The sequence below is a fragment of the Syngnathus typhle genome, linkage group LG4 (assembly GCF_033458585.1).
Source record: "Syngnathus typhle isolate RoL2023-S1 ecotype Sweden linkage group LG4, RoL_Styp_1.0, whole genome shotgun sequence".
Classification (NCBI taxonomy): Eukaryota; Metazoa; Chordata; class Actinopteri; order Syngnathiformes; family Syngnathidae; genus Syngnathus; species Syngnathus typhle.
The window spans coordinates 22854217-22879382 of NC_083741.1; the positions used below are offsets into that span (position 1 = coordinate 22854217).

A 25166-nucleotide genomic window follows, 5' to 3' on the forward strand; every position below is an offset into this window, starting at 1 on the left:
CCCAAACCTTTGAACGGTAGTGTATATATTTATTTAGATAATTATTTATAGATTATATATATAATCTTCTGTGTAAAAAATCTTATAATATATATGTATACTTATATTCATAGATTATATATAATCTTATACACATATAAGATATAATTTATAATATTTAATTCATAATATTTTATTATAATAATATTTACACTACCGTTCAAAAGTTTGGGGTCACCCAAACAATTTTGTGACCCCAAACTTTTGAACGGTAGTCTATAATTTATAATATTTAATTCATAATATTTTATTATAATAATATTTACACTACCGTTCAAAAGTTTGGGGTCACCCAAACAATTTTGTGACCCCAAACTTTTGAACGGTAGTGTAGGTAGACGTCAATGTTGCTCTGTTTGTATCAACAACAAGCAGTGAGTCGACTTTCTAATCACTAGTTTTGTAGTGGCCTACTGATACCACAAGATGGCAGCAAAGCCTTCTTTCTTCATTAATGGCATGACAAAATCAAATTCTTTTAATATGGCTTGGGCACAAAAACAGTGTTTCGGTGAGTTTTTCAGCCAATAACGGGATTGTTCCCTGAAAATTGTGAATGGCTGAAATGCCTTACTGAAAATACGCTGTTCACTTGACTTCCTTAATTACAATGGTTTTACTTCGCCTTTGACATTATCTGGCTGTATCTCAAGATCTCACAGCAAGTGCACAAAATATTCAAATAGGAGAGTTTTTCCTTAATTAGTTCCATAGGGAAACACCGCAAATAAAGTCATTTTGTGAAAACCGGGTTGGTTTTGATCCTAAAAACAAACAAACAAAGACGTTTATTGATTTGTCATTTTCATATTACAGCTAACGTAACTGCTACGTGTTGTGTTGTGGCTCTTTAAACAACTCTCGTCCGCTGCCTGTGCGCAACTATCCAAGCGGGCTCGCTCACTCACTCGCCTTTCCCTGCTGTCATTCCGCTCTTCGAGTCATGGCTACCCATTCAACCGAAGAGCCGTTCCCCTTCCACGGGCTGCTTCCCAAAAAAGAGACAGGCGCCGCGTCCTATCTCAGCCGCTTTCCCGAGTACGATGGCCTCGGAGTTCTCATCGCCATCATGGACACCGGGGTTGATCCAGGGGCACCCGGCATGCAGGTACAAATGAGCCGGTCGCTCGAATGCTAGTTAGCTCCAAGCTAACTAGGGGCAACTGATGCGAAAGGCCACATAATCTGTACAGTCACTTGCTAGTTAGCTAGCTGACCTGTTTGGATCAACAAATTACAGCCCTGCTACGACAATGCAACCGATAGAAGGATGACAACTTCATTTAAATAAAGTATTGCATCTGTTACCTCTCTTTAGTTCTTTTTCTTAATTTTCCGAAAGAATCTTGTTGACCAGAACCGTTCATGTAGTTAGCTTTCTTTTAGCATACAGCAGTTATTATATACCGCGTGAGTATTTACGTTATTACACGGTACTTGATCGTTACTACTATTATTATTACAATACGCGATGTATAAAACAAGTGGGTGTTTAAAAGTTGTGATCATGATTTTAGAAGTACAGTGCAGAACTCACCACGGCCGTTTTTATTGTGACGTACACGTACTGTAAATTGTACGAGCAAAATAACGTGAGACGAGAAATGTTCTATTTCCATACATTTGTACAGCAACGTTTCATCATAGTTTGTCCTTCTTGGTCATAAACGATATCTGCTCTGGTAAATCTTTTCGTGAAGCACAATCAATACAATTTGCTTTTCTGCAGATTCCACAATATAGTACATTTCTTTTCCTGCATAATCAATGGGCTGGTATTGTTAATACTATACTGTGACAATAAATGTCAGCTTTGGTTTGTAAAAGGCAGAAATGGAATCCGATCGTGTCATATGTAAGTACTGTGCATCAGAACATGGAATATGGACCGTGTCGTTAATTCTACAATTAGCATAATTATTATTGTCCAGTAATACTACTTCACTGTCGAGCTATAGATATCCTCCTACGAATACGCCGACATTGCAAATAATCGACTGACTTGTGTGATCTTCATCCTCAGGTGACAACAGATGGGAAGCCAAAGATTGTTGATATCATTGACACGACAGGCAGTGGTGACGTGAACACGGCCACGGTGGTGGAGCCGAAAGAAGGGACGATCCCCGGGCTCTCTGGGAGAACGCTGAAGGTTGGTCCATTAATAACAGTGACTGAATTGCAGATGTTGCTTGAAGGATTCACAATGTGTATATTACTCGCTATGATAGCACACCCACCTCTGGTTTGGACTCGGTCCTGTACCTTTGGAACGATCCTAAAAATACATCCGTTCCTTTGTATGTCATCCAGATCCCTCCTGCTTGGGTCAACCCATCAGGGAAGTATCACATTGGAGTTAAAAATGGCTATGAGTTCTTCCCTAAGGCCCTTAAAGAAAGAATACAGGTAAGAAGTCAGTTTCCAACCATGCTGACAATAGTCTTCTTGCATAATACCGCTCGCCTCCCTTGCAGAAAGAGAGAAAGGAGAAGATGTGGGACCCCGCACACCGAGCAGCGCTCGCCGACGCCTGTCGCAGGACGGAGGAGTTTGACCTCTCCCACCCGACTCCGTCACAAGTAACAAGAACCATGGGGCGCAGGCGGGAATAATCTATTCACGCTGCGGCGCATTCATCCTGCCTTCTGTTTCCAGTTAGAGAAGTTACAGAAGGAAGAGCTGCAGAGTCAATCGGAGCTGCTTGTCTCTCTAGAAAAGAAATACAGCGATCCGGGCCCCGTGTACGACTGTGTTCTTTGGCACGATGGCACCACGTGGAGGCGAGTCCTAACATCGACTGTACTCGTTGTTTCCAACGTCCCTCGAAACGTCCTCAAATTGCTTTTTTTTTTTTTTCAGGGCTGTCGTGGACACGTCCGAGTGTGGAGAATTGTCCAAGTGCACCGTTCTGCGCTCCTACAGAGAGTCCCATCAGTATGCGACATTAGGCGATGCCGAGATGCTTAACTACTCTGTGAATATTTACGATGAGGGAAACACGCTCTGCATCGTCACCAGCGGAGGTGAAGTATCGACAAGCCCGTTTGTCTTGATGCAAAGACACGAGAGCCCCGCACTGACGTGCCACGTTTGGATTCGAAGGGGCTCACGGGACACACGTCGCGAGCATCGCAGCGGGTTACTTCCCGGAAGAACCCGAGCGCAACGGGGTTGCCCCCGGTGCCCAAATCTTGGCGCTGAAGATAGGAGACACTCGGCTCAGCACCATGGAAACGGGCACGGGACTTATCCGAGCTGTATGTTGATTGTATTTGTCGTTTCACTTTTGCTCATGAATTAATCCTTTTGTTTCATTTATGATCTCCTAAGATGATTGAAGTGATTAACTACAAGTGTGACTTGGTCAACTACAGCTACGGGGAAGCCACCCACTGGCCCAATTCCGGGTAAACATTTTGAAGCTGCAAGAGAAAAAAAAAAAAAGCCTGTATGAAGCGGCGTGTCATTGTTCTCATCTCTTTTTTTTTTTTTTAGGAGAATTTGTGAGGTTATGACCGAGGCTGTCCAGAAGCACAACGTGATTTTCGTTTCAAGCGCAGGGAACAACGGGCCCTGCCTCTCCACGGTGGGCTGCCCCGGAGGGACCACCAGCGGCGTCATCGGTAAAGCGGCAGTGTCTTAAAGTGGTCTTCACGTGCGCAGATACGGAAAGAACATTTTTGAGCACGTCCTCCGGTTAGGTGTCGGAGCCTACGTGACCCCTGACATGATGGTGGCCGAGTATTCCCTGAGGGAGAAGCTGCCTCCCAACCAGTACACCTGGTCCTCCAGGGGCCCCAGTACAGACGGTGCGCTCGGGGTCAGCATAAGCGCCCCCGGCGGCGCCATCGCGTCCGTACCCAACTGGACCCTTCGCGGGACCCAGCTGATGAACGGCACATCCATGTCATCCCCCAACGCCTGCGGAGGGATCGCGCTGGTCCTCTCCGGTGGGTCGGGGCGAACGTTCCTCGGGCGCGGTTTGGTCTCGCCCGAGCCTTTGGTGATCGTTTGTGACTTTGCGCGAGGCAGGATTAAAGCAGCAAGGGGTGCAGCCCTCCGTTCCCGGAGTCAGGAGAGCGCTGGAGAACACAGCTGTCAAGGTTGAAGACATTGAGGTGTTTGCACAGGGCCATGGAATCATTCAGGTAAAGCCACCGTCTTATTTTCACTTTTTGTTCTTTCCACCGCTCATCGAATCATCTCTGGCTAGGTGGACAAGGCGTTAGACTACCTCACACAAAACGCCTCGTTACCCACCAGCCGTTTGGGTTTCTCGGTCACCGTGGGAACCCAGCGAGGCATCTACCTCAGGGACCCGGCGCAGCTTCTGTCCCCCTCGGACCACGGAGTGGGAATCGAACCCGTATTTCCCGAAAACACAGGTAGCGCAATTGTTTCCCACGCTTTGTAAGCCATGGCAGACGCTCAGCGCGCTCTTTCGGACTCTTGTCGCAGAAAACACCGAGCGGATATCCTTACAGCTCCACTTGGCCCTCACGTGCGCCGCCCCGTGGGTTCAGTGCCCGTCTCATCTGGAGCTGATGAACCAGTGTCGCCACGTCAACGTCCGCGTGGATCCCGTGGGCCTGAGGGAGGGCGTGCACTACGCCGAGGTCAGCAGAATCAAGCCGAGCGTCCACAAACCGATAGTTTTGTCTTTTACCGACGGCGCCGACCTCTTTCTCAGGTGTGCGGCTATGACACGGCAGCGCCTGGCTGCGGCCCGCTCTTCAGAGTCCCCATCACGGTTATTATTCCAACCAAGTAAGGCGAAGACACGATTGCGAAAGCATGTGTGTTTTTTTTGCCCGTCTCACTCTCTCCCTCTTTTTTCCCCCCACTCGATAGGGTGGCAGAGAGCGAGAATCACGAGTTGTGTTTCAAAGCCGTCCACTTCAGACCAGGACAGATCAAACGCCATTTCATCACCGTGCCTCAGGGAGCCTCCTGGGCAGGTTGGTGCGGCCTGTTTCAAAGAAGACCAAGCTCAAATAGAGTCGTTTCTCCATCCCTGTGTCTTCATCCTCCGCAGAGATCACGCTGACTTCTCATTCCGGAGACGTGTCGTCAAAGTTCGTCCTGCACGCCGTGCACCTGGTCAAACAGAAAGCCTACCGAGCCAACGAGTTCTACAAGTTCTCGTCGCTTTTGGAGAAAGGCTCGCTCACCGAAGCCTTTTCCGTGCTGGTTTGTCAATTGTGTTTGCTCCATTCACCTGAGTATCTGAAGCCACTATAGATGTTTTGCAGTTTGTTTTCTTTTGGTCCTCCGCCCGTTTCAGTCCGGCAAGATTGTCGAACTTTGCATCGCACGCTGGTGGGCGAGTTTGGGAGACGTGACGGTGGACTACACCATCTCCTTCCACGGTCTCAGCATTTCTCCTTCACCGCTGCACATTGTGAGCACCATCAGCACCGACGTGACATTTTGGAAAAGCGCCTCTCACTTTTGTCTTTGGCCAGCATGCGTCAGAGGGAGTCACAAGTTTCGATGTGTCGTCGCCGTTGAAGTACGAGGAAGTGTCTCCTGCGATCACCCTCAAGTCTTGGGTTCAGCCTCTCAGGTACGCGCGGACTTATCGTTGGTTTGTTCCACCGATTTATATATGTCCTCCTCTCCTCCAGGCCCATTAGTTCAAAAATCAAGCCTTTGGGGGCGAGGGACGTTCTACCCAACAACAGACAACTCTACGAGATTATTCTCGCTTACAGTTTTCACCAGGTAGCCGCAATGGGATAGTCGGAATTTTTGTTTTGAAATCTCGTTTTGGACATAACTTTCTCTGTGCAGCCAAAGAGCGGCGAGGTCACACCCAGCTGCCCGTTGCTGTGCGAGCTGCTGTACGAGTCCGAGTTTGATAGCCAGCTGTGGATGCTGTACGATCAGAACAAGAGACTGCTGGGTTCAGGGGATGCCTACCCGCATCAGGTGACTTGAACTGTGTCTTCTTGCCAGTGCGCCGGTTCCGTCAAAAGCTCCAACCTTTTCTCCTCCTCCATCCAGTATTCCCTCAAGCTGGAAAAGGGCGACTACACCGTCCGCCTGCAGGTCCGCCACGAGTTGTCCAGCGAGCTGGAGCGCCTAAAAGACCTACCCTTCGTCGTCTCCCATCGGCTGTCCGCCACCCTCAGCCCGGACGTCTACGAGACGCACCGAGCGGCCCTCCTGGCTAAGAAGAAAGCAAACTCGGTCACCCTGTCACCGGGGGCCACGCAGCATTTCTATGTGGCGGCTTTGCCCGACGACAAGTGAGTTCAAACGGAGTTAACGAAATAAATCCAATTTGCTTTGATGACAGAAGCGGCGCGAAAAAAAAACCAGTCGCCACTTTTACACGTGTGCTGAACTATAACAATGTGATTTCTGTTTTTATTCTTCCTTCAGGATTCCAAAGGGAACAAGTCCAGGATGCTATCTTACAGGCTCCCTCGTCGTGGCAAAGAGTGAATATGGCAAGAAAGCAGTGAGTGACTTCAGTTCCTTCTTCCAGCATCTGTTCTCCGCACTGGTGCTCAATCCTGCTCCTCAGAATGTTCACTCCAAATGCAACAGTGTCAATTTTATTTTTGAAGAGAAATTTATGATATTGGCCAGTCGCAATCCCCATGTGCACATGTTATTTTGATTTAAGTTCAAAGTTCAAAGTCACTTTATTGTCAATCCCTTCATATGTCCAGACACACGAAGAAACCGAAATTCCGTTTCCTCCATCCCACGGTGACGAGACACAGTACACGATAAACATACAAGTAGACGACACAAAATAAAAACAAGAAGGCACAAACAATAAATAATAAATAAAATGAGGGATGAATAAATAATAAATAATAAACAAATAACCCAATTTAAGACTCATTTAGAGTGTTGAAATTGTATTTTGTGTGTAGTTCGGGACATATGAGGATTCCGTCCAACGCCAGTGAACAATTCTGAGGAGGAGGGTTGAATTATAGTCCGCCAAAGCATTTAAGCTTTTGTGTTTTTGTTTTTTTCTTTGACGTTTGTCACCAGAGCTGTGGATTCATCACTGGCGCTTGTGTTTATTGCATGGTTTTTTTCCTCTCATTTGCTGTCACGTGTTTAAGTGTCGCCCATGCGCCTCCTCAACCCATCTGGTTTGGCTGGTTTCTTCTGTAATTAGATTACCATAATTTTCGGACTATAAATCGCGGGTTTTTTTCATAGTTTGGGTCTGGGGGCGACTTATACTCAGGAGCGACTTATATACATATATATGTTTTTTTTCATTTTTTTTGGGCATTTTATGGCTGGTGCGATTTATACTCCGGTGCGACTTATAGTCCGAAAATTACGGTAATCGTATTTTCAGCGTGAACTTGTCCTATCGGCGTGTGGTTGGAAAGAAAAGGCAGGAGGTGGAAAATTGGGCGAACCGACCCCCCCCCCCCCCCAACCATAATTGAGCCATTTAATTTTGAATCAAGAAAATACGATGACAAGACTTCTATTGTCATGAAAGATACAAATAGACCGCAGTAGTGACTCGGTTTACTCACACCTTCACCTACTCAATCCGTTTTATTTGGTGTGAAAGAACTTGGCTGGCTGCCTACACACTCCAAAATGATCTTGAATGTCCTCCAAAAAGTGATTTCAAAGCGTTCTAGATGCAATCGTTCTTCCATTTTTGATTCCCTGAATGTTTTGGGCTACGCTTTCCTCAGTGGCAACAATGCAAAAGCCATTGATCACTCAGCCTTTGCATTGGAAATGAAGCTCTTTTTTTTTTTGTCTTCATCTATAAGAGGTGCGTGCCAGTCTTTTTCCTTTCCCGTCATGAAAATTGACTTGGAACTTTGTGTGTGTCAAACAGGTAAGGTGGCTGGGTTTTAAATCTGCAAGGGCAAAAACGATACAGAACCAAAACAAAACCTTTGTGGTCTTCTTGTGTTGTCTCTTCCTTACTGTGTGTTATTCTGACCACCAGGGGCAGTCCTCTGCAAAACGACAAAGAAAGTTTAAAAAGGTACTGGATGAGATAGAAACTTTGAGCGCCCACTGCTCTCAGTCTCACACTTTGTGGAAGTGACTTGGACTTCACTTTTAAGATTGCATTTCTTTTATGACAAGTATGCCAAAGGGTCTTTTTTTTTTTTTTAGAATGATTACAAATTAGCAGAATCCACAAGGAAATGAAACTCCTGACAGTAAATACCCCATTTTTTCGCCACTCCTCTTTCTTGTCAGTGTAACATTTGTTTTATTATTTTATTTTTTTTTATGAGACCTTCCTCAGAATAACAAAAAAAAGGGTTATAGGTTACATTAAAAAAAAGACCCATGTTTATTTTGACCCAAGATGGCTGTGCTAGCTGAGGTCGGATTGCAAGATCCACATTGTCTGTCATCGTTGCGCCGGGTGCGAACAACAATTGGAATCTGCTTTTCAGGTTTTTATTTTGTCCTCTTTCAAATCATGAACCCCCCCGCCCCCTCCCTTTTTAATAATATCTGACTCAAGGTTGAAGGCAGTAATGTGCATGTTGTTGGTGGGCATGTCTTCAGCCAACTGACGTGAATGATTCCAATATTGCCACGGGGGGGGTCGGTGCCGCCGATGGTGTGGGAGTGCAAATTCCCCCACGCCGACTGGTTATTTGACGATACAACCGCTTGTTGTCTGCGCAGGACCTGGTTTCAGTCATCTACCACCTCATCCCGACACCCAACAAAGCAAAGAACGGCGGGAAGGAGAAAGACAAGGATGCGGACAAAGAGAAAGACGTCAAGGAGGAGTTCGCCGAAGCCATGAGAGACTTGAAGATTCAGTGGATGACAAAGTGAGCATTTCCAAAGACATTTTGTTTTATCATACCGTTGTCACCCTCTTTGCGTTCCTCAGGTTGGACTCCAGCTCGCTTTACGATGAGCTGAAGGAAAAGTACTCCGATTACCTTCCTCTGCACGTGCAACGACTCCATCAGTTGGACTCTGAAAAGGTCATTCCAAGTTCAAAGTCGCTCATTGGAATATCGCTCAAAAGGTGTTTAACCTCTCACTTCTTCTCAGGAGCGTGCAAAACGCCTCGGGGAGGTGGTCGCAGCCGCTGACGTGGTCATCTCCCACATTGACCAGACGGCCTTGGCCGTTTACTTCACCATGAAGACGGACCCCCGACCCGACGCCGCCACCATCAAGACGTATGTTGAGACGCACTCGGGAAAAAAACAGCAGACGTCGAAACGCTCCTCTCTCCGTTTCAGCGACATGGAGAAGCAGCGGTCGTCTCTGCTGGACGCCTGGTGCAGGAAAGGCTGCGCTCTGGCCGACCAGCTCATGGCCGTCCCGCCTCCGGAGAGCGCCGCCGCCACCGTCGCTACGGGCCAAACCGACGCCGGGGAAGTTTGCGAACAGGAGGCCAGCACTTCCCGTGACGCGACGCAAAGCATGGCCGACACTCTGACGGAAACCTTCTGGGAGGTGCAGAAGTGGGCGGAGCTTACTGACTCCAAGGTGGGTTCAGCTACATGCTTGGTTTGCAACCCCAAGTGAAATGATTTATTTTTGTTTTTTTCCCCCCTTCGTTTCAGGTGCTGCTGTTTTCCTACAAACACGCCCTGGCGACCAAGATGTACGGTCGAGCCTTAAAATATGCCTCCAAGATGGTGGAGGAGAAGCCCAGCAAGGAGAACATGAAGAACTGCATCCAAGTAGGAGCCGCATACAGCTTCTATTTCAAACGTGCAGTCAAAGAAATGAACTTTTTTTAAGAGGAATATACCATCAGAAAAATATTCATTCTGAAAACACGGCACTGTCGGGGAAAAGAGCGGCAAGTAAATAACTTTTTGTTTTTGTGTGTTCCAGCTGATGCGTCACCTCAAATGGATGCACTGTACCACCTTCACCGAAAACTGGCTCCCCGTCATGTACCCTGCAGACTACAATCCCTTCTAAAAGCATAAAGAGCGTGGCCACATCAGTACGACGCTCTCAGGATGTGGGCAGACTACCTTTTTCCTTTTTCACTTCATCATCTTGGACAGTGAAGGACACTGACGCTCACGGTCATTTCAAAAGGTCACATTGAGAACATCTGTCTTTGGAATGCCAAATGCCACCAGCAGCACAACAACAAAGAATTAGATGAATGCAGCTTTGTTTCTTCCTCCAAATCTCTTCAGACCAAGTCGATACAGCACTTGGATCATTTTCCCGTTCTCCTTAGGTCACGGTCACGTTTTTTTGCTCAGTTTTGAAATGTCTCTCCTTCAATATTCACGGGACACCAGGAAATGGTCCCACATCTTCGTGCCATGCTTTACCTGGACGTTAAGTTCACCATTGGACTTTTTAGGATCTGACTTCTCTTAAATGAACAGACCTCAGAGCTGAAGCAGTATTACGGTGCCTTGCATCCACGTACCTTTACTGACGCGAGGGGGAAAGATGTGCTCGGGTCGGATCTTCAGTCCGCACTCAAGGCACTCCCATGTCAAGCGGGCCACAGCGGCTCAAGATAACCGCCGCACGTTCGCCCAACGGACCTCAGCCCAGCCGCGGCTTCACCCGGCGCACGTTCACTCGTTAGTCGATATGTTTTGTGCGCCATTTAAAAAGGTGCACACGGATGGAAAGGATGTACATACATGCATAGCGAAACATAGTACCATGCAATAAGTGTATACCGTAATACTAATATTCCAATCAATATATTTTGCATATATGCACGTCTTGTCGGATTTCGGGAAATTGGATTTGGAAGCGAATTATAAATTCAAAGCATTCACGTGCGCGTGGAAGTGAATGAGTTGAATATACGGCCAACTTGTTTCTTTCCCGTGAGCTGAATCGAAAGATAAAAGTGCGAGTAGGTTACGTCAATGGTGTCGGGTTTGTTTTGCATGTTTTTGATACTTGACCTCACACTTGGCCATTTTGCATCTGATGCAGTTGTTTGACCTTTGGATGTATTTTCTCCTCAATTTGCCATCCCGGGGGAGGGCGTAGAGAACGTAGACATGGTTTCTTTGATTTATGCATTCCAGCCGTGGATTTGCATCACTATTGTCAACAAGCCAAGGTTGGTCTGAAAATGTCAAACTAGGAAGGATGTTTGTTTGGCCAGTAATATTGTTTTATAGATCAGCAATAGATTGCTGCTGTCTGTTTTTTTCTATATCAATCATAATTTAAAACAATGAAAATGATCAAATGGCTTGTGGAACTGGACTTGGATTTGGAAGAACATATCGCTCCATTTGTAATTACAAAATGACTTTTGGGGGGGGGAGGGCACTTAGTTATTACATTTTTGTTTTTAGCTGTCTCATTTTTAGGTCAGGTGCCCCTATTGACAGTCGTCATGGAAACCTGCAGGGGTTATTCCTTTTACCCCATCTCTGTGTTTGCGTGGTTTTGGGGTCAGATAAAAAGTTCAGGTTTGCCATTGATAGTTTCTGAGAAAAGGCCTTAACTTCCACCACTACTGAATGCCGTCCACTTCTGTCACCAAACAGAATCCTCACGTGTTTCCTTTTCTGCTGGTGTCAGCATATTAAAAAGCAACAACACCAAAAAACTTCTCCTGTTCTTTTATGACTGAGAATTTTCAAGGCAAATACTTCTACCAACAAATCCAAAGTTTATTGGGCCCTCTCCAAAAAGGTTCCCATGATTTCTAGATGATCAGATGACATGAACTTGTACTATTAGTTCCTTTATCTAGTTAACTATCCATGTCTCTGCATCTTGATCTTCATCACTCCATCTTCAGGCTTCCCTAAATGAGAGGTCGGCCTCCAGTCTGACCTTGTTGGCCCAGATTGCGCTCGTGCCTGCCTGACACACAACCTCAACCGAGTAATCCAGATGCTAGTTCCTGGATGTCCTCTCTCTCCTCACTTTCTCTGCACGTGGCCATTAAGATGATTAACGATCCATCTTCTTCCAGCGACCTGGTGTGAAAAGCCCTTTTAAATTTGTCCAGAAACGTATGGTCGGACTCTATTCTGAGCTTGTTGGCCAAGATCAAGATAGTCCCTGGCTTGCAGAAATGCTTCAAGGTGGCCAGAAGCTCATCCAGGTAGTCGTGGTGGTAGATCACATCGGCTGCCAGGATGTAGTCGTAGCGATAGACCGACGTGGGGTAATTGCGCTCCAGGTCGTGACCCCAAGACAGAGGGGCCACCTGGGGGGTGTGTCTGCAGCGTCCCCTGGTGTTCTTGCTCAGGTTGAATCTCAGGTTGCCGAGAATGTCCGGAAGGTCGGTGGCGGTCACCCAAGCCCCTGTAGAGCACATCGAACCGAGATGGAAAACTTCAACGCTGGGCCCACAATTGTTCTTCTGGGTCTCACCCACCAAGGAGCGAGGCCACAATAGACAGCAAGCCGGTCCCTGCACCGATCTCCAGCACGGCTTTGTCCTTGAGATTCAGCTGGTCCCGATGAGAGTCCAAATACTGACAGAGAGCCAAAGCCTGCCATACGAGCAGGACGTGTGACATTGACGCAACAGTCTCACATTGAGCAGAGAGACTCACCGCAGGCCATATCATTCCTCCGTAGGAATCAAGACCTTCCTGGATGACGATCTTCTGCCCGACGTAATGATACATCTCTTTATTTGCCTCGAAGAAGACGCACGGGATCCAACCTTGCTCGTGGACAACTTCTGACTCCTCTTGACGACGCAAAGGAGAATATTACACGTGGCACAACTCCACATCGTGCTAGCGACACGCTTACCCGTCGCCTCTGTTGGCACTTGATCTTCCTCCATCGTCACCTTACTCTGCTTGGCTTCTTCAGTGCATGATGACGAAGTAGCCATGTGAAATGCACTACAGTGAAAATAGAAAATCAAAACAAAATTGAAATATAGAGGCAACAAATTTTGATAACCTTTTTAACTTGGGTTATTATAAATGTATACATTTTAAAAAAAAAAAATTAAAGTACCGTATTTTCCGGACTATAAGGCGCATCTTCAATGAATGGCCCATTTTAAAACTTTGTCCTTATATAAGGCGCACCGGACTATAAGGCGCACCATTAATGCATCATGTCAGATTTTTAATCCAAATCAAATCGTTCTCCATTTTATCTTCTTTTATTTCAACTTCAGACGCAACCAATTACTTTATAATAACAAAATAATGATCCATAGTCTTTGTGATTCATGATTCATAGTCTTCAGCGGGCCTCTCATGATTGATTTCATGACACAATGCTTCGTGCCAGTTTCAATTTAGGAATTTGGTCCATATATAAGGCGCACCGGACTATAAGGCGCACTGTCGGCTTTTGAGAACATTTTAGGTTTTTAGGTGCGCCTTATAGTCCGGAAAATACGGTATACATTTATAAATAAATTATTTTCTAACTTCAGATAAAAGTGAATAAAAGTGAACAGAACTGCTGTCCCTTGTATTGTATTCAATATTGCTACCATAAATGTCAGAATTTTATATTTTAAAATCAACTGATATGTTTTAGCTAACAATATATATTTTTTTGTCTTTGTATATTTCTGTATCTTGAAATTCTATACACAAGGACAGCTTTTTATACAACAAAATCAAATGTAACAAAAATGTATCAAAAATCTTAACCACGCTCTCCCTGGAAATCGTGTAAACTCATTTCATTCCTAAATCTCCCCTCACCTTCGACCTTTCACTTACCTGCGAAAGTATTTTAGTTCCGAGAAAGTTCTGGTTTGCAATCTGTGTGCATCTGCAGCCTGGCGTGTTATAGAGAGCATCTTGGTGGACACTCCCATCATCATGGTCACATGGTTATTTTTAGATCCGCAGCAGCCCCTGAAAAATAAACAAGCAGCGGGAGATTCGTGCACGTACCCCACAAGATGATTTGCACCACAGCATGATGGCCATGAATCTACTTGGTGTCTTCTCTGCAGAAGCTTTGTGGAATTTCCTTCATAGAATGCGTGCGTGATCTGCATGGCTTGAACCATTCAGCTCCACAACAGATGCCCTCACTTTGCTAAAAATACCCCCAAAAATAAGTCTGGCGTCGGAGTTTACTTTTATTTTTCGAAATTTTATTTCGACTGCAACTTGTATCGGTTGTCATCGAATGTGTTGGTGGCTTCGGTTTCTTCACCAGATATTGTCGGTAACGGGATCGGGCTCGCACGCAACCGCATCGGCCCGGCAGCCCCCCTGAGGGTGAAAAGTAGGGCGCTGCAAAACATAAACTCCAATTACACACTTACTTTCCTTTTTAACCTTTGACCCTTCACACCCAGGCCTCATCGCTTTAAATCCATGCACATTCCAAATGCAGGCATGTGATGATGTCATCGCTCAACCATTATGGTTGATCTGTCTTTTATGAGGATAAAAAAAAAATAAAGAAAGAAGACTTTGAACTGTGATGACAGGCAACAAATTATCGGCGAGGAGGTTGTTTATAGCGCGTGCGTTCTGGCGCCGTCCGTCGCTGAGTTTGTTTTGACAAAGACGCACGGCCTTTGAGTCTCGCCGGATCAAGCGGGCGTTTGGGCTTTAATCCGACCTTCCAGTGCGTCGGCCAGCCTGGTTGGCCTGGCCACCGGGCGAACAATGTTGGGGGCATTCCGCAACTGTGTGCCAGCTTGATGTGTCATCCACCTGGCAAATTGCTCACACTCTCCAGCCCATGTTCATGTTACCGAGTTGGAGCTTCAAATAGAGTTTCTGGCGCTAAGCAGGAAAAAACACAAGCACTTAAAAAAAAAAAAAAAAGACCAGTCCCACGCTGACTGTTTCGACTTTTACAAGATATCAAATTCAGGCTTAAAGTGCAAGAACGGTTTGAATTCACCTCCCAAAAGTCAAGTACCGTCATTTTCGGACTATAAATCGCACCGGAGTATAAGTCGCACCAGCCATAAAATGCCCAATAAAGAGAAAAAAAACCATATATATGTATATAAGTCGCTCCTGAGTATAAGTCGGCCCCCCCACCCAAACTATGAACAAAACGCAATTTATAGTCCGAAAATTACGGTAATGCCCGTTGGAAAGAACGGCAGAATCTGGCCGAGAGGTGATCAGGATGAGAACCACCCGTGATCAAAGATGACCTCTGAGTAACAAAGTGCAGCCACCCGCAAAATTACGATTAAAAGAGACACGGGATAGTATGACGCAAAGTTCCTGAAATGACATTTTCATGTGTGTTTGCTAGCAGTTAACCTCGTTATTTTCATATTTTTTGCAGGGACTTATGTAGCAAGTTTGAATCGGGCCTTTTCGGACAGAAATTTTATAATCAACTTCTTTTATTTATTTATTTATTTATTTATGTATTTATTGCAATTTATTTTATTTAGAAATGTCAAAACGTCGATCGAAAACATTTTAATAATAAACAATGTTGTTTATTTGAGTTAGCTGTAGCTTAAACCTCTTAGTAATATTACATATCAAATATAATTTGGATGTAGCTTATGGTAGGCTCACAAAGACGCTTTCACAATTCTGCTTTTTGTATGTTTTGATGTATTTGTTGGGGTAAAAAAAAGAAGAAACAAACAGTACTCTGAATTGTCTATTATGAAGTGTACGCTATTTTTAAACGACATACAAATAAAGCCAATCTTCATTTTACACAAGAATGCTCTGTCTGAAAAAATTAGCCCTTCTTCACATGAAGTTGTACAAAAGAGTAAACAGGCTCAGAAAAACAAACTCAAAATGATCACGTAAGCTTAGACAGAAGCTGCTTCTTGATCTTTGGTCCTCTTGTCCCTCCTCCAAGCCCGGTACAGTTTGATGCTAAGACTAGGGAGGTCGTACAGCTCCTCCAGGTGGAAGCGCTCGCGAAAACGCTCCACAAAGCTGTTCTCGGGGTCCAGGCGGAAACGCATGGCCCACAGGATTTGCGTGTCCAGCTGACACAGGTAGCTGAACGTGTCCAACAGCTGGTCTAGGTAGGGGTGCGCGTACACCACGTCTGCAGCCAGGATGTAGTCGAAATGCTGTGTGCTTTGGGGGAACTTCTGCTCCACCTCTGGGCCCCAGACCAGCTCTGTGACCTGACAATCAGAAGCAAAGAACATTTTCATAGAGGAGGAAAAAAAAACACGCCTTTTGTATGAATGGCGAATTGAATAGTTTGACTCATTTGCGTCTTATAGTCAGAAAAATACGGTAATTAAAAACACAACTTATATATGCAAATACATAAATTAGCCAACTAACTGAACAAAAATGTCAAAATTAAATTAAATTACAATAAAAACACATTTAATATATATATGCAAATACATAAACTAGCCAACTAACTGAAGAACAAAAAGTCAAAATAAGATGAAAAAAAAAATACCAGAGGGGTGTATTTGCACCGTCCTCTTGTGTTGCACGTGACGTTGTACTGGAGATTCCCGAGCACATCAGGGAGGTCTGTGGACGTGACCTTAGCACCTTAGCAGGTAACACAAAAGCATTTTAGAAACCTCAAAACGGCAAATTTAATAAATGCCGACCGACATCAATAGCAATTGTTTTACCTAAAAGACAAGAAACGATGGAAACCAGACCAGTTCCCGCACCAAGTTCTATCACGGTCTTGTCCAGCAGGTTGTACTCGTCACGGTTGGTCTCCAAGAAGTGACACAACACCATTGCCTAGATGTTCAACAGTCAGCAAGTCATCATCACGATGGCTTTTGAGACGTGCTCTTTGTCCGCACACATACCGAGGGCCAGAGTACAGCTCCGTAGAGGTCTGTGGATTCTTTAATACGGATCTGCTGGTCAGAGAAGATGTAACCCTCCCACATCTCCGGACCGATGACAGAAGGGTGGAACTGGCGGGCTAAAATGGCCTTGGCGAGTTCTTCACCAACGGCCGGGTTTGCTTTTAGGGACGATAAAGTGCAGGTGAAGTTATGCTCCAGGTCTACAAGATTTCAGCAAACATGGTGTCTTTCCAGGGTGGACCCCCTCTCGTGAGTTCCTCGAACCAGTTACTATCCAAGGCGAGGTTATTCTGAGTGGGTCTAGATTGGGAACGGCCATTACTATGATAAACGCTGAAGGCCTGACTTGGATGTTATGGAGAACATGTCAAGTCTGTCAATCTCAGGCACCGAGACTGAAACTTCACCACAGGCAGCTGTTAGCGTGCAATTTAGATGTCAACACAACACAAGCGATTGCATACCTCCACTCACTGACACTGCTGGATAACTTGTGTTATCCAGACAATTCCAAATACCGTAATTTTCGGACTATAAGTCGCACCGGAGTATAAGTCGCACCAGCCATAAAATGGCCAAAAAAGTGAAAAAAAAACATATATATGTATATAAGTCGCTCCTGAGTATAAGTCGCCCCCCCACCCAAACTATGAAAAAAAACACGATTTATAGTCCAAAAATTACGGTAATCTTAGGATAAAGGAGAACAATGCGGAAACTACTATTTTCTTTTGAATGAGGCGCTGTCTTAAAGATCCAAAATGGCGCACACCAATTTGGCTTCGAAAATGGGCAGAAAATTCAATTGACATGCAATATAAAAATGGCGATGGGAATTTTGACTCCATGATGTCCTGAAGGCCAAATTTGCCCATGAAGTGTTTATTGCACAAGTTGCCGGCATCATTAATATCCTGCTGAAATGAGTCATTCATACTTGGGTCAGCTGCTCTGGGAGCAAGGGCAGGTACACATTTTGGGACAGGTGGCACAAACAATTTCTTCTACAACATTCTAAGCACGTAGGAGCTGGCAGTCCGAACCAAACTGTGCTGTCCTCCTCAAGAACATCCGAGGAACGAACGTCACTCGGTCACAAGTGTTTTATGACAAACGAAGCGAAGGTCAACAAAAGAAACATTTGATGGAAATAGATTCTCAGGTTGATTTGATGGTGAGGTATCGATGACAACTAGGAGCAGCGTGATATCATGTGCTGGTTGAGCTAATGCATAAAATGAAGGTACTGTTTATGTGTCATACGAGTCTGGGTAGTATGCTTGGAAAAAAAAAAAAAGGGTTGGCATTCAATGCACCACAAAACAAGACTAACAGCATGGAGATGTGACAAGAACAAAGAAGAAGGGAAGGGAAGCAGGGAACTAAATAGCAACAAAGTGACGAGTCGACGAGGCACACCTTGAATGGAGGGAGCTGATTGGCTAACGCGAGACCGGGTTCATGAGATCAGGTGGACAAAATAAATGTAATAGAGAAAAGCATTGACAAAAACATGATGAAATTATATTCTACTTGCAGCTCTAATGGCAAAAAAAAATAAAAATATCTTGACTGGTGTCATCAAATGCTTGAGCGCATAGATTGACAATATTTTATTTTATTTTTTTAAATAAAGCTATTGAATTTAAAATTTCTGCAACTTTGATTGACCTCAGCCATTGAATAAATAAATAAATAAATAAAATAAATAAATAAAATAAGTACGAGACAATAAATAAATAAAACAACGACAATGAATCAAATAAATAAAATCTACAATTGTATTTTTTTTAAATACTCAATTTAATATTGTGATTATGCTTATGTAGTTGGAACTTTTCACCCCTACGTGACAATTACTAGCCCAGGGATTAAGCCTAATAACAATCCTGATGATCTGATCATTTTCATCTAAAACGGGCTGGATTGGTGACCCCTGTATAAGACATTAAACTTCAAATATCAAGGAGCATGCCTCGTGGAGACGGAGAATTCAAATGAACCATTTGCACAGCTGAAAATCCATAAAAGCCGCCAAGTGTCCACTGTCCAACCAAACACCATCACCAAAACACTATTCCGGGCATGTCCTATTTTTACACATTTTATTTTCAAAACCGCTATCAATCATTCAAAGGTACAGCCCACCACCAGTTTAATCACAGATGATTCATTGCTATAATTTACATGCAGTCCTTCTTTTCATCTTGGTTTCGTTTCTCCAAACAATTTTGAGTCTGCTATGCAACTTGAGTTACGTAACAGCCGTTTGGGTTTACGATCAAGGGACCCCACACGGAAACAATTTTTCTTTGACTTTCTTTGTGTGCATGCATGAAAATCACCATATCAAACAATTGCGTTCACGTCACCACACAATTACAAAAAAAAAATCTTTTAAACTGTGTGACGTGTGTGAGAAGTGAAGTTCAGGAGAGCTTCTCGATCAACGCTGGTGCCAAAATATATAATAAGGGGTAGCCTGAGAAATTTGCTGAAATGACAAAATGTGTTCCTCACCAGACTCGGACCTCTCGTCACACTCCATGGTCAAATGAGAAAATAAGATAAGTGCCGTATTTGGTTTCCGGTCACGCTAAAATCCTTTCGGATTAGATCGATCTGGCAACAAATCTCTCGTCTTGCAGGGAGATGTCATCCAGTTTTAGGTTACACAGCCTCCCCATAGAACCAAATCCAGTATTTCCCAAGTGGCTTCCCCTGCGCATTTGCAGTTCTCCGAGCGGGTAAGGCGCTGAGTGGCGGAAACAGCTGGCAGCTTGGACAACTGAGCTGCGGTGAAAAGGGACACCTTTCTGCTTTAAAATAAAGACTATGAAACTCTCTATGGGTTTATAAATAAATAGTTTTGTCTCTGAAAAAGCTGGACCACACGTGGTTGTTCTGTGAGGCAATTTTCAGTTCAGAGGTCAGAGGTCAAAAAGTAGTAAACGCTTGTCTCAACTCTTGTTTCCTGATGTGTGTTCAAATGTAACGGATGATTCCAAATCAGATATAAAAAGAGCCTAGGGAAATTCATTTTATTCAGTTTCATATAAAAAGATCCAATGATTGCATCCTAAATTTTAAAATACATTGCTAATAATTCATTTCAGTTTTTCTTTCCTCGTCCTCTCGCTCTCCTGCTTTTATGACCGCGAGCTCTCGTGCTCCCCTTGAACACAGATTGAGCCGTAACCATGGCGACTTTAGCGGAATTCTCTTCGCTGTCTTCGCCAGAGCTGCTGCTGCTGCTCCGCTTTGTGTGCTTTGGTCCAGTCTTGGAAGCTTTTGGCAAACGTTCCTCCTGGCTAGCGCTACTCACTCCGTTCAAAGGTGTTTGTGCAATTTCCTCAGAACCCAAAAAGCCGCCGCCCCCTCCCACCCCTTCATTCCATTCCCTCCTGTTGCTATTTTCAGCTTTCTTCCGGCCCTCTTCTATCGTCTTCCCTTTCTTAGATTTAGGCGGCGTGCCGATTTCCTCGTCGGACTCGGCGCCGTCGTTTCCGTTCTCCTTCCTTTTCATGCAGGTGATGGCGCGGCGGAGACGTTGACTTCGGACCGCCTGCTTTTCCTCTTGCTCCATGCGGAAGAACGTGTCGATCCGTAGCTGAGTCTAGAACGAAACCGTGGGGAAATGGTGTAAGGCTCGAAAGAGGAAGTTCCGATCCGATGAACTTGAACTATTCATGTGGACATTCTTAGCCTCGTCCAAATATTTCGGCCAAGTACCTGCTGTGAGTTGAGTTGCTTGATGACAGGCTGAAGAGTTTCCGTCGTTTTTCGACCGGCCCATCCGAAACGACTCTGACAGAAAGTATCGGGCGGGTCAGGGAAAACTCGCGTGACACTTAAAACGCATGGATGGCACCGATAGCGAAAGGATATTCTTGGATCATGTCCAGTTGAGGGCGTCCCCAGCTGAACGAGCTGTCCGACCCGTCCACGGCGGGCTGCAGGTAAGCCTGAGCCACGGCGGGGTTCGGGAAACCGGTCTGAAGTTTCAGCCCTCTCAGCTTTTTTCTCACTTTTGTGTCCCGGGGGTCGGCCGTCAAACGTTTTTTCTCTTGCGCCTCCGACCACCACGTCCTGCAAAATTTCAATGGCATGAAGGGGAAAGATCTTCAAAAGCGACGTCCGGAGATGGTGACAGTTTTTTGACACAATCGACACACCAGAACTGCGTTAGCGGCTCCAGGCCAGGTCCAGGGAATTCGTTCAGGATCTCCATGCCGGTCACGTAACCGACCCCGGGCACGCCCTCGGTGTAATCGCTTCCGAGCAGGTAAGCCAGGTTGATCAGTTTGGTTCTGTCCAGACCTGAGTTGGAGGACGGAGAAGTGACATCGGCGATCGGGCCGACGACATTAACACCTGTTTGTGATATGCGACGCGTAAAGATATCGACTTAGCGCTTGGATGCGTTCTCATTTCCCCTGTCGACACCGTTTTGATTTGTTCCGAAGTGAGAGCAACGCGGCTTACGGCGGCGAAAAGAGAATTTCAAATACGCTACGTCTTAAAATAATACGGCGGACATTCGCGCCGTAAGTCAAGTATCACATTCGATGGAGGCCACTGACCCAGTTGGTTCTGCAGGTCACTGAACTGATAGTGCTCCACGTATTTATTCTGGCTGAAGAAGTTCTTGTAAACATGTCGCCCCCCAAACAGCCAAACGTCCGAGTCGTCGGTTATGGTCCCGTTGGTTTGGTCGGCCCGGTCGAGGGCGGCGCACTGCGCCTCCGCCTCCATCGGAGCTACCAGGAAGGGAATCCCGAACAGACGTAGGAGCTCCTGGAGCCGCGAGAGCAACGTATTGGATAAAAAAAAAAATCTCTTTTTGATTCGAATCTGCGTTTGACTCACTTGGCTCTCCAGGTACATCTGACCTGTGACGGTATTGGCCATCCTCTCCTGCTGCTGTTTCTGCTCTTTCAGGTTGCTCTGCTCCGCCAGCAGAGAAGTCTCCAGAGACTGCAGCTCATCCTGCAGCGCAACGCCGACGCCGTGAGTTGGTTGATCAATGAGGAGAGACACGGCGGCGCATGCTCACCACGTTCAAATCTTCCCACTCGTTAACTGCAGGGCCGGAGGGGGAAATGTCCTCTTTTCCCTCGTCCGACTCTTCCTTCTCGTCAGTTTGTGTTTTCGTGTCTGGCTCGTCGTTGACCTTCGAAGCCTCGTCTGGAACGGCGGCCGACTGACTTTCTGCTTGAGTGGTCTCCTCTTCATAGATCTCCTCTGCGCCCTCTTCCGATACTTCAACGAAGCTCTCTGGATGAAAATAGTTTCTTTTTTTAATTGAACTCTTCTTCATGATTTAATGAACCGATCCACTTTGACGCTTACCGTCTGATTCGCTATCGTCGATGATCTCAGCATTAAGGCTGATTTGTAGAGGGGGCGATTCATTATTGATCCGCTCAGGCGGCTCAAGGTGACTCGGGGAGTCCCCGAGTCGTTTCGCGAAGAGCCGCTCGGCCGCCACGGGATGGTCGCGCTGTTCCTTCCCCAAAATCGAGCCTTGCTCCGACTCACCTGTCTCGTCGGCCTTTCTACTGAGCGTCACGGCGGCAGCCGATTCATCTTTAAATAGTTCCTCGTCCTTGTTGACCTCGCTGGCCTCCTCCCTGACGTTGTCGGATCCTTCCTTCAGTTTCTGAGTCGCAGCTGAAGTGTGAACCGCTTCATACCTCCGTCCGATGACCTCATCCATCGAATCGGAACCACTATCGAACAAATGATCGGCGACGCGCTTAAAATCCGTTTTTTCTTTGGCGTCTCCGATAGGTTCTGTCTCCTCCTCTGAACTACCGATGTCCATTTGCAACTTGGCGACAGAGCTGGCGCTCGGCGTCTGACGCGTCGCTCCATCTTCCTTCTCGTCCTCCTCTAGAGCTCGTTGGATGGCGATCAGAGTTCGCGGAGAGACCTTACCGTCGCTCTCTTCCTGCTTCTCCACATCCGAGCTGTCGCTCATGGCGGCCTGGATGGCCTTCAATGTACGAGGCGAGGGCGGCGAATGGAGTTTGGACGCGGATGCCTGACAATCGTCTGGAGGTGGAACTTGCTTTTTCTCTTCATCCTCGGAGATTGGTCGCCACAGGGGCTCCGGTTTGTCCACGGCTCTCTCTATAAAGCCCGCTAGGGCGTTCCCGCTCCAGGGTGCGGAAACCGGCTGGCTCGCTGAGGGAGTTTTACTTTGGCTCGAGCCTGTCGAGCAAAAGCACACTTTAGATATCACAATCGATATTTTTCCTATTCGATCAACTGCTCTTGAACGACTGATGCCCTCGCCTTTAATGAGGATGTAGTGAGAGTTATCTTCGGAAACAAGGCGACGCGACTCCACGTCGTGGCTCGGCCGGTCCTGCCCGGAAAGCTGCGGCGCGTTGCCGGCGCTGCGCTCGTTCATTTCTTTTTCAACTCCCTCCAGACGTTGATTCAGCTTGTTCCTGTGCAGCAAGCCGGATAACTGATACTGGGAAAAATCTGTGGAGAGCTACGAGTGGATTAACAAATTAGGAGGCGTGCGTGCGTTCGGGTAGACGCGAAGGGGACGATTGAAGTACCTCGGGGGGTTTGTGGTAAAGGGTCCGGCGCCTTTTGGAAAACTCTTTCATGTCTTTGAGGAGCTCATGTTTCATTTCAAGTGGGAGGCAGGCAAACTGCTCCGAGTTGATGTCCACAGAGTTGGGGTCGTCGTAAAATTCCTCCCCCTGGCGAATACAGTAGATACAATTTAAATCAACATGATTTTGTGGAGCCCTTCCCCCCAAAAAATCTACTTTATTAAGAATATTTGGGAATGTATGATGAACACATGTACCGTATTTTCCGGACTATAAGGCGCACCTAAAAACCTAAAATCTTCTCAAAAGCCGACAGTGCGCCTTATAGTCCAGTGCGCCTTATATATGGACCAGATTCCTAAATTCAAACTGGCCCGAAGCATTGTGTCATGAAATCAAGCATAAGTGGCCTGCTGAAGACTATGAATCATGAATCAAAAAGACTATGGATCATTATTTTGTGATTATAAAGTCATTTGTTGCATCTGAAGTTGAAATAAAAAAGATAAAATGGAGAATGATTTTATTTGGATTAAAAATCTGACATGATGCATTAATGGTGCGCCTTATAGTCCGGTGCGCCTTATATAAGGATTAAGTTTTAAAATGGGCCATTCATTGATGGTGCACCTTATAGTCCGGTGCGCCTTATAGTCAGGAAAATACGGTACATAAATGTGACTTTTTTTTTCACCTGATGAATATCATCAACCTCATCCTCTTTCTCTTCCTCCTCCTCCTCTGAACTGTAACAAGGAAAATTGAGTATGAAATATATATATTGATAAATTTGTGAATACACAGGTGCTGAACTGTGTATTAGCACATTACCCGTGGATTATATTAGCACAGGGAAATTATTTCAATTGAATTTCAGAACAGACTTTAGGGTTCCTGACCTGCTTTTTTTGTCCTCATCTGCCTGCGGCAGGGCTGGTAGAACGTACATGTCATCCACCTCATTTCTCTTCACACTGGATAGGCTTGGTAGCGGATCCTTACTGAAGCGATACAAGACATAAATGTTGCTGTTTGGTCTTGACCAAATTGATCAAAAAAAAAAGACCATGATGCTTACCTGTCATCTCCAAGCACTGCTTTGATAGCTTGCCTCTTCAGGAATGTCCTGAGGAGTTTCTCATTCGTCTTTTGGGACTCTTGGCGCAACTCTTCCTTCCTCTGCCGTCTCAAGACCTGAGGAGAGGAAAAGTATAAAAAGTGTGCAATAAGGTCTATTCGTAAAGAATCCGAAATGCGGACCGACCAGAGTTTGCTTCTTCAGCAGTGGAGCATCTCCATCAAAGACAAACACTGGCCTGATGCGGAAATAGAGCAGCTTGCAGATGCGGTGGAAGAGAGTGAGAAGATGGGCGTTCTGGACATTGTTGCCTTCACGGTCTCGGACCCCCTTCACGGCTTGGTTGAGCCAAATACTGATATCTGTTGGTGCCAGGTTAAGGTGCAGGTTTCACAGAATAGACTTCATAACGACAATTTAAGTGATGACATGGAAAACAATTGATTTCATCTCTTATATGTGGATACCAACAGCAAGAATTTTACCCTCCAGAGTTTCTGGATTTATGGGTTTCCCCGTGCTCTCCAGGAGCCTCCAAAGTCCGTGCACTCCCATGGCTCAATTTAAAACAACATAATACAGTTATAATTACACACTAGGTGCACAAACTAGTGTTTACATCATCTTGGTAACAACAATTCTGTTCGTCGAGCAACTAGCGAAGGACGCAAAGGTTCCGGGAAGTATATTTGAGACCCCGATTTGATCTGTCAGGCCATTCTTACGATGAACAAATGTTTTCTTTATCAAATTAGAATAATTATAGTTATACAGGTGGATGTATTTTTATTTG

General features: G+C 45.6%; 4 protein-coding genes across 6 annotated transcripts; 1 reads left to right on the forward strand and 3 right to left on the reverse strand.

Annotated features, from left to right (window-relative positions):
- Positions 1–886: 886 nt before the first annotated feature.
- Positions 887–11587, forward strand: tpp2 (tripeptidyl peptidase 2). Of its 3 annotated transcripts, XM_061275993.1 has the most exons (29): positions 887–1147; positions 2063–2191; positions 2353–2448; positions 2517–2621; positions 2698–2822; positions 2902–3065; positions 3145–3299; positions 3373–3449; positions 3538–3665; positions 3744–3992; positions 4075–4190; positions 4256–4427; positions 4501–4658; positions 4733–4809; positions 4894–5000; positions 5078–5232; positions 5327–5443; positions 5508–5608; positions 5670–5766; positions 5836–5973; positions 6049–6293; positions 6430–6508; positions 7994–8032; positions 8695–8846; positions 8909–9005; positions 9076–9206; positions 9270–9519; positions 9597–9716; positions 9874–11587. In XM_061275993.1, exons 1-29 carry the CDS (start codon positions 983–985, stop codon positions 9961–9963), a joined length of 3834 nt encoding a protein of 1277 aa, XP_061131977.1. In that variant the 5' UTR covers positions 887–982; the 3' UTR covers positions 9964–11587. The 3 variants fall into 3 exon arrangements, with proteins under 3 accessions (XP_061131977.1, XP_061131976.1, XP_061131978.1); XM_061275994.1 differs by lacking the exon at positions 7994–8032 and having other exon boundaries at positions 888–1147; XM_061275992.1 differs by lacking the exon at positions 7994–8032 and having other exon boundaries at positions 9076–9519.
- Positions 11586–13968, reverse strand: LOC133152421 (protein-lysine methyltransferase METTL21C). The gene is made up of 6 exons (XM_061275998.1): positions 13913–13968; positions 13692–13829; positions 12754–12848; positions 12549–12688; positions 12368–12485; positions 11586–12294 (listed from the first exon to the last, which is right to left on the reverse strand). The coding sequence occupies exons 1-6, from the start codon at positions 13951–13953 to the stop codon at positions 11861–11863; spliced, it is 966 nt and encodes a 321-aa protein (XP_061131982.1). The 5' UTR covers positions 13954–13968; the 3' UTR covers positions 11586–11860.
- Positions 13969–15511: 1543 nt separating this feature from the next.
- mettl21e (methyltransferase like 21e) lies at positions 15512–19491 on the reverse strand. Its single transcript, XM_061276031.1, has 5 exons — positions 19241–19491; positions 16718–16878; positions 16529–16646; positions 16345–16442; positions 15512–16054 (listed from the first exon to the last, which is right to left on the reverse strand). The coding sequence occupies exons 1-5, from the start codon at positions 19266–19268 to the stop codon at positions 15728–15730; spliced, it is 732 nt and encodes a 243-aa protein (XP_061132015.1). The 5' UTR covers positions 19269–19491; the 3' UTR covers positions 15512–15727.
- A 255-nt stretch (positions 19492–19746) lies between these two features.
- On the reverse strand, positions 19747–25117 carry ercc5 (excision repair cross-complementation group 5). Its single transcript, XM_061276024.1, has 15 exons — positions 24841–25117; positions 24560–24735; positions 24374–24489; positions 24195–24296; positions 23990–24041; positions 23296–23442; positions 23021–23225; positions 22073–22936; positions 21777–21997; positions 21590–21709; positions 21304–21517; positions 20896–21040; positions 20609–20809; positions 20453–20537; positions 19747–20336 (listed from the first exon to the last, which is right to left on the reverse strand). Exons 1-15 carry the CDS (start codon positions 24926–24928, stop codon positions 19833–19835), a joined length of 3240 nt encoding a protein of 1079 aa, XP_061132008.1. The 5' UTR covers positions 24929–25117; the 3' UTR covers positions 19747–19832.
- Positions 25118–25166: the final 49 nt, after the last annotated feature.